Below are 8,206 nucleotides of genomic sequence, written 5' to 3' on the forward strand. Positions count from 1 at the left end.
AGTGTCTGTGTAACCATCGTACCTCTTTGGCTTAATTTTTAAAAAAGTTTAAATGTCCTTCCAAAGTATATCGAAGGTGGGCAGAGTGCCCAACCAGTTGCAAGAGCTTGGTTCGCATTGCCGGCAATAAGTTGGACTCGTTCCCAGTGGGTGATGGGCTCCGCCAGGGCTGCCCTTTGTCTCCGGTTCTGTTCATAATTTTTATGGACAGGATTTCTAGGCGCAGCCAAGTGGCGGAGGGCTTTCGCTTTGGTGGCCTCAGAATCTCATCTCTGATTTTTGCGGATGATGTGGTTCTGTTGGCTTCATCGGGTGAGGGCCTCCAGCTCGCACTGGAACGGTTCGCAGCCGAGTGTGAAGCAGCGGGAATGAGGATCAGCACCTCCAAATCTGAGGCCATGGTTCTCAGCCGGAAAAGGGTGGAGTGCCCACTCCGGGTCAGGGATGAGTTCCTGCCCCAAGTGGAGGAGTTCAAGTATCTCGGGGTCTTGTTCGCGAGTGATGGGAGAAGGGAGCCGGAGATCGACAGACGGATTGGGGCTGCGGCTGCAGTAATGCGGACGCTGCACCGGTCCGTCGTGGTGAAGAGGGAGCTGAGTGTAAAAGCGAAGCTCTCAATTTACCGGTCGATCTACGTCCCTACCCTCACCTATGGCCACGAGCTGTGGGTAGTGACCGAAAGAACGAGATCGCGGATACAAGCGGCAGAAATGAGCTTCCTCCGAAGGGTGGCTGGCCTCTCCCTTAGAGATAGGGTGAGAAGTTCGGCCATCCGGGAGGGGCTCAGAGTAGAGCCGCTGCTGCTCCACATCGAAAGGAGCCAGCTGAGGTGGTTCGGGCATCTGACAAGGATGCCCCCTGGGCGCCTCCTGGGTGAGGTGTTCCGGGCATGTCCCACCGGGAGGAGGCCCCGGGGCAGACCCAGGACACGCTGGAGAGATTATATCTCTCGGCTGGCCTGGGAACGCCTTTGGTGGCTGGAAGAGGTGGCTGGGGAGAGGGAGGTCTGGGCTTCTCTGCTTAGGCTGCTGCCCCCGCGACCCGGCCCCGGATAAAGCGGATGAAGACAGATGGATGGATGGAATAACTTTATTTATAAAGCGCTTTCAAACAAAGTGCTGTGCAGCTATTTGACTGTACTATAGTCAAATAGCTACAGTACATGGTAACTCTATTGGAGCCCATGCCAGTTTGATTTTTATCAGTGAATAAACTGTGACAATCAGGTTATCTTTCACGTTAGTATTTTAAGAAAACTCTTTAAAGAAGAGTTCATTTGAGTCATTTTGTGTGGCATGTTTATAACAAAGGGGATAAATTTAGCATGTTTGATATCTTGAGAGAGAAGTCTGTGTTGCATATACACAACTATATCAATAGGAGTGAGCGTCTGCGGTGAGGCGACAATTTTCACAATGAGCATTCGAGATCTATCAGATTGTTATAAAATATCTATAAACTGTCACATGACACCATCTTCAAACTACAAATATTAAGAAGTCCGTACCCAACACTGACGACTTGGATCTCTGTCTAAATACACATACCCAGAGCTCATCCCTGACTACACTAGAAGGGGCCGCCGGTGCGGAACTCCAATGGTGATGCTTTTCTGTCTTTTTGTTCTTGCTCTTGCAATTTTCCTGTAAGCAAGGTTATCATAAAAAATTAAAGGTTTGTGGATTGGCCACAGACATCAGATTGTCAATATAACTTACTGACACACTCTGTCTCTCCACCATCAGAGCCGTCAACCTTCTTCCCAACCGAGTCATCGGCTGCATCGGGCAGCATGTTGGTGAACCCATTGAAGAGCTCGCTAAGTCTTGGGACTCACGTTTCCTGGTCAGCTGCGCCCAAGACCAGCTCATAAAGTTCTGGGATATTTCCAGTTTACCCAACACGACTGTCGATGAGTACCGCAAGAGAAAGAAGAAAAACGGTCGGATGAAGTCTCTCACCAAGAAGGCCCATGGTGACAATGACTTCTTCTCAGGACTTGTAGAAGAAACTGAGAAGAAGGAGGAAGAGGAACAGGAGGAAGAGGAGGATGACAGTGACAGTGATTGAAAATGTTAGTCATTAAGCCTTCGGACAGATTAGTCCTAGAGAATGGGTGTGTCTGCTGTTTGAGTCGGGCCTTTGCCTTTGGTGGATTCCAGTATTGTTAGAAACAAACAACCACTGAGGACTAAACAGGGGTTTATTTTCTCTTGAAATGTGCCGGGATTAAATGTGAACGTCTCAGAGGAGAAAATGCTCTTCAATATTAATACTGTACATCAGTACTGGCTCTTTAGTGGTTGGTTGTGCATGTTGAAACTCAGTGCTTCCATGAAACTGTTAAATGTTTACATATTTTGTGTGAAAATTTGAGGAGGTCTGTTGTCAATCATATTAAAATAATTTATAAGAACTTTAATATTAGATGTTGTGGTATCAGTACCAGAAGTCGGGTGATGGGGCGATGAACCTGATCCAGAGTAACGCTAAGATCCAAAAACAGACTTTGCTGTTACATTTATACGCCTGCAGGATATCCTGTAAATCTGCTGAAAGTTGTGTTGTATCAAACTCATTTCTCTCAATAAAAGTGTTGTTTATATTTAACCAATTACTCATTTGAACTCTTAAAATTTAAAAAGCAAGTATTAATTTTGTATTGACGGATCTCAGCCATCCGACTGATGGTAGTCTAAGGCGCTTGGAAAGAGAAGTTACTGGACTTGTTTAAGCTACTTGAAGACGTTTCATTTCTCATCCAAGAAGCTTCTTCAGTTCCAAAACAAAATGGTGGAGAGTCCCAGGAATGTAAAGGCCAGTGGGGGTTGTGCCTTAAGAGGGTCATTGACTTATGATCAATAACAACCCCTGTTTCTTTGTAACATTGCTGTGACAGGGTTGTGTTTGTGTATAATTAGACACATTGTGTTCTTGTTTTCAGCAGAATCACAAACAGCACAGGTTGGTTTTCCACAGAAACACAGCTCATGTTTATGCTCGAGGCAAACACTGAACTAAATGTCAAAAGGAAATAATGTTTGGTATTTATGCCTCCATGAATGAAGTGAACTGATGACAAACAGGTTTACAACACATGAGCATGTTTTATTCTCTGGATGGTGAAGGCTTCAAACTTTGCATTTGTGAGGTTGAACTTTTAAGAAATTGTGTTTTGTTGCTGTTTAGAGAGCAAATCTGTCAAATGTCAGTGTGATGACTCCAATTTCACAGATGGATGAGGAAGCATGAAGACATTTGTTTTCTCTTTGTTTGTTTGACAATGTACAAATTTCACATAGCACGCAGTTTTTTGTCCAATCAGAGGTGTTGAAATGTCAGCTGACTGACCCTCTCCAACATGCTCCGCCCTCTGCTCTGCCTGTCTGTAAAGCCATGATTTGCACATATCTCATCAGTCTTGCACAAAATAAAAAAATCTATTCATTTGATCAGAGCATTGATCCATGTTTGTGCAGTGTTTTGTTTTTGCAATAACCCCAAATATTTCCCTACAAAATAAGTGACAAAGTGAAACATCACATGAACCATTATGGAGTCGCCTTGATATAAAACCATGATGTGATCCAAACTGAGGATTATGCTTATTATGAAGGAGAAAACCACAGAGAGATGCTCAAACTGTTTTTATGTCAGGCTGTAAAACATGTTAACTTCTGCTATGAGTTTAATATTGAACATTAAATGCTGGGACACTTTTACCTGAATAACCAGTGACTTCTGAGTGAGATCAGAGCACAGCCTCATAAAGAGGAGCTGTACAAGTTCTTGACGCACCACATGTAGCAGACCTAGTTCCAGGAACCAACGCTGCATCATGTGACGTCCTCTTCAGCACTAAAGAATGCTGCTGCTCAGGTCCTGTGAAGACAAATGAATAAACAAATCAACGCTGTCAAAGTTTCAGAACAAAATTTAAAAAATGGTACGTTTTTGCATTAAATGCATCACTGGGTGAGGCCAAATGTCTTTTTACATTACACCACAGTCATGAAGAGTGTGACACAAAATGTAGATGCAGTTGTATCACAGCTGTTAGCAGGACAAAGAGCTTTAAGAAGACATGAAGAGCATTATTGTTGAATGTCTTTAATCCTGCAGTGACAAACTTATTTGAGTGTTTCCTGTTGCTGTTGTTCTGTTTGTGTAAGAAGAGGCTGAATAAGCATCCATCAGTGGGAGGTTCCCATCAGGTGTCTCCACCGTGGACTCCACCTCCATCCCCGCTCTCCAGGATCCACATAAAGAGAGACGGACGGAGAGAGCAGCGTCTTCTTCACAGAGACACCACCTGCAGAATCACCAGAGAGCCTCCTGAGCAGCAGCCTTCATCCTCCTCATCCTCCATCAGAGCTGCAGGTAAGACGAGCTGCACACCTGGACTCTTGCTCTGCCTCTTGTAACACACATCAGGACTGTATTAACAGAACAAACACATCACAGACAGATGAAGGTGTGAAAGCCGACTTTTAGTGTTTTATCCAGATGTTAAAAGCTGAGTTCAGTGTTTTGGGGCTGGTGGTCATCATTCCTCCTGTTCTTACTGGACGTCAGGAGATCCTTTCCTGATGTGCTTGGAGCACAAAGCTCCACAGAGAATAGATTTGAATGTTTGTCTAATTTATCATTGTTGGAGACAAACTTCCTCAAACTGAACTAAAGTAAAACAGAAACATTTTATTTGAACATCCCAACCTGTTGCATGGATACGACAGTGCCGTTGGTCTGTTAGTGTTTCCTGTCAGGAACCTCGCTTACTTTCAGCTCGAGCTGAGCTCAATATCCTGGCTTTTTATGCACTCACACTTTTATTTACTTGTTTTATCTGATTTATTATTTATTGTTTATTTACTGACTGTTTGTATGCAGTGTATATTTGTACAACTTCTACAGCACTTTGGTCAACAGGTTGTTTTAAACGTGCTGTATAAATAAACTTTGACTGACACATAAAGTAAAGCCAGCTTTGCATTGTTGGAATAATTTGGTGAATTTCCAACAAGCTGGTGACTCGCCCTCCTGCCCCTCCCTCACTTTTCTTTCTAATAAAGCTTCTCATGTCCGTCGTTGATGAGCTTCAGCTGGTTAGCAAACACCAGTTTGTCAGACCTGGACCAATCAACACTGTCAGCTTACAGGTGCTGTCGGAGGAATGCAGTGCTGTGATTGGTTGGTGATGATTGGGTAGTCTGGTCAGAGACGTGAGTGTGACTTCTGCCCAGATAAACTGTGACGCCTGAACACATCTTTACTTTAATAAACATTTATTTTTACTCTGGAGCCCCGAACGCCTCGGGCTGAAGACACGCCCACTTTTATTTAACCTTATCTGAAGGAAGCTGCTGCTCAGGTCCTGATGACAGAAACCTGTGAACACGTCAAAGCTGACAAAGAGTCCGAACACAGCGTCACATGACACTGACAGCACTGCTCAGTGGACACAAAAACACTCAGAGGGTTTTTGTGTTGTTACAGAATAAAGTGTTTTGTATTTTGTTGATGTGTGATGTTATATAGAGCTGATAATGTTTTATGTCATCTATAAGTTTGTCTTTGTATCACTGCTGTGTCAGAGTTTGTGTTTGTGTATAATTTGACACATTAAACACTTCAAACTACAATAACTGATTTTTGTCTTCTTGTTTTCAGCAGAATCACAAACAGCACAGGTTGGTTTTCCACAGAAACACAGCTTATGTTCATGTTTATGGTCGAGGCAAACACTGAACTCTGTGAGTCATAAAATAAATAATGTTTGGTTTGATGAGTCCATACAACACATATGAAGTGAACTTAATACAACACATGATCACATTTTATTCTCTGGATGGTTTCAAACTTTATATTTGTGAAGTTAAACTTTACAGAAAAGTTTAAAGTTAAATAAACTGACTATAAATGTTAGAATTTCATGCAGTTTTCTCAAAATGTGTTTGTGTTTCAGGGATCTGTCAGCTGATTGGCCCTCTCCATCATGCTCCGCCCTCTGCTCTGCCTGTGTGCTCTCATTGCACAGACAGGTAAACGCACACACCTGGCAGCCATTTTGCAAGTGTCCTCAAAATACTCGAGTACAAAAACATGAGAGTGACGATGAAGAAAGCTTTAAGTACAAATAATCTGACGTCATCAGCAAAGTTTTATCTTTTTTTAAATTATTATTCTTTAACAATAAAGCAAAACAAAAAGCCCTTTTCAATTGAACTTCTCATCTTTGCAGTTTTATTACCTTCAGTATCCAGAAGTCTATCAAGCTGTCGTTTCCTGTTATGTTTGTTTCCAAGAAAGCTAACTGATGATGTCACAGTAAAGCTTTACACTGATTGGTGAATAAACGCTGTTTAATCCATTCATGAAGTCAGTTTTTCAGCCTGCAGCTTTTCCTGTTTGTCCGACCAGCTAACAGACTGTAGCTCACAGCTCTCATGTGTCTCTGGGTCTTCAGGTGCTCAGTGGTTCTATCAGCAGACATTCACTGAGTCTTCAGTGGTGAACATCAGCTCATGTCCCATCACGTATTATGGACAGCAGTACGAGCAGCTCTATGTGAGTAGGATGAAGCCTGATGTTTTAGCAGATCTTTGTGTTTCCATCACTGTGGCTGTTTATTCTCCACCTGTGGCAGAGATCATGTTTGCAGACTGAGTGAACATCAGCAGTTAATGAAGGTCACACAACTCTCTGTTCACGGGTTCAGGCCCTCAGAGGGCAGCTGGCTTTAAGCTCAGAGTCTCATTAATGTCCTCTGCAGTGATGCTGAGTATGTGAACCTGATGCAGCTTCCTGAAGCAGAGCGAGAGCTCTGACTGAAACCTGAGCAGCTCTGACACCAACAGTTCAGCTGTAAATGACTCAAAGCACAAAAGATGTTGATGTTTGACTCGTTGTGTCTCTGATTTTCCACAGGTGAACATAACATCTGGAAATGTTACCGCCTGTTTCAACGGCTTTTTCAGTCCTGAAACTGGAGGCGACTGTGTTGTGGAGCGTTCACGGGGCGCAGAGAGTTTTTACTTTGCGATATATTCAAATCATTATTATTATAATGATTATGATTATTGCTACTTCTATATATATTTCAATAATGTGAGTGTTTTTCTGTATCACACAGTTAAATCTGACTAGTGTCACTTTTCACTGTTTTACCACAAATTAATTTTATAAACACTGTAAACCAAAAATAAAATTTGAGGTTTTATCACATCAAACACTTTTGTAAAAGCTTTTAGAGGAAACTTCCTGACAGTGTCTGAAACTTTTCTGTTTGCTCGTTACAGATGTATTTGGTTCATCTTATCTCTGGAACACAACGATATCTGTACTCGTATAATTACATCTCTGATCCAACGGTGAGTCTCTGAGTGTTTATAAACAACTTTACACGTCTGTTGATGTTTAAATACTACATTAAATACTTTCTAACACAAACATCGTTGTCTCTGCTTTGTGGTCGTAACATTGATTGTGTTTGATTCTGTCCAGGAGTTTGAGCTTCAGGTCGGTGGAACCACAGTTGATACAGTGAATGTTACTGCATATACAGTTTATTACTTCAGCTTCAGTGGATGCAGACACTCAGGTAAGTGAATCTAAAGCTCCAAACTCAACTTTGGGATTCTGTAAAATGTAACTATTTGAATGTTGCGGTGATGTTTGTGCTCACAGTTGTTGAACGAGTCAGTGATCTGTGAGTGTTTGAATTTCTTCAATCCTCAGGTCAGATGTATCGACCTGGTGCAGTGATCAGCTCTGATCCAGAAACCTGCTTCAGTCTCACCTGTAATGAGACTGCAGTCCTCAACACTTCCAGCTGTGGTCCACTGGAGCGTTGTCAAGGCAACAACATGTAAATATGTCTTCTTTGTATTTAAAAGAAAGCAGGAAGCGTTAGTATTACATCAGCAGTGATTGAACTCATTTTGATCAGAGCAAAGAGCTTCTTCTTCTTCTTCTTCTTCTTCTTCTTCTTCTTCTTCTTCTTCTTCTTCTTCTTCTTCTTCTTCTCAGTGAACAGTGAGTTTGATAAAATGCTCAAACTTCACACACAGCTGCTGATTCACAGCTGGATTATTTGATGAATCACATATCAATTAAACCCCTTCTGTTTGACTGGCTGGTGTTTCCTGTAGCGCCACCATCAGGTTTTTCTCTGAGATGTCTTGAAACATGAGAGCTCCCACTGGTG

General features: G+C 42.4%; 1 protein-coding gene across 5 annotated transcripts; it reads left to right on the forward strand.

Annotated features, from left to right (window-relative positions):
* Positions 1 to 4,247: 4,247 nt before the first annotated feature.
* On the forward strand, positions 4,248 to 7,986 carry LOC102314270. Of its 5 annotated transcripts, none has more exons than XM_042217724.1 (8): positions 4,248 to 4,380; positions 5,671 to 5,753; positions 5,966 to 6,041; positions 6,467 to 6,567; positions 6,928 to 7,107; positions 7,299 to 7,370; positions 7,504 to 7,600; positions 7,738 to 7,986. In XM_042217724.1, exons 3-8 carry the CDS (start codon positions 5,996 to 5,998, stop codon positions 7,869 to 7,871), a joined length of 630 nt encoding a protein of 209 aa, XP_042073658.1. In that variant the 5' UTR covers positions 4,248 to 4,380; positions 5,671 to 5,753; positions 5,966 to 5,995; the 3' UTR covers positions 7,872 to 7,986. The 5 variants fall into 5 exon arrangements, with proteins under 5 accessions (XP_042073658.1, XP_042073657.1, XP_042073659.1 ...); XM_042217723.1 differs by having other exon boundaries at positions 5,671 to 5,690; XM_042217725.1 differs by having other exon boundaries at positions 5,674 to 5,753.
* The last annotated feature ends 220 nt before the right edge of the window (positions 7,987 to 8,206 follow it).

The sequence above is a fragment of the Haplochromis burtoni genome, unplaced genomic scaffold, assembly GCF_018398535.1.
Source record: "Haplochromis burtoni strain Fernald_Lab_line unplaced genomic scaffold, NCSU_Asbu1 Contig_2725, whole genome shotgun sequence".
In the NCBI taxonomy this organism is placed as follows: domain Eukaryota; kingdom Metazoa; phylum Chordata; class Actinopteri; order Cichliformes; family Cichlidae; genus Haplochromis; species Haplochromis burtoni.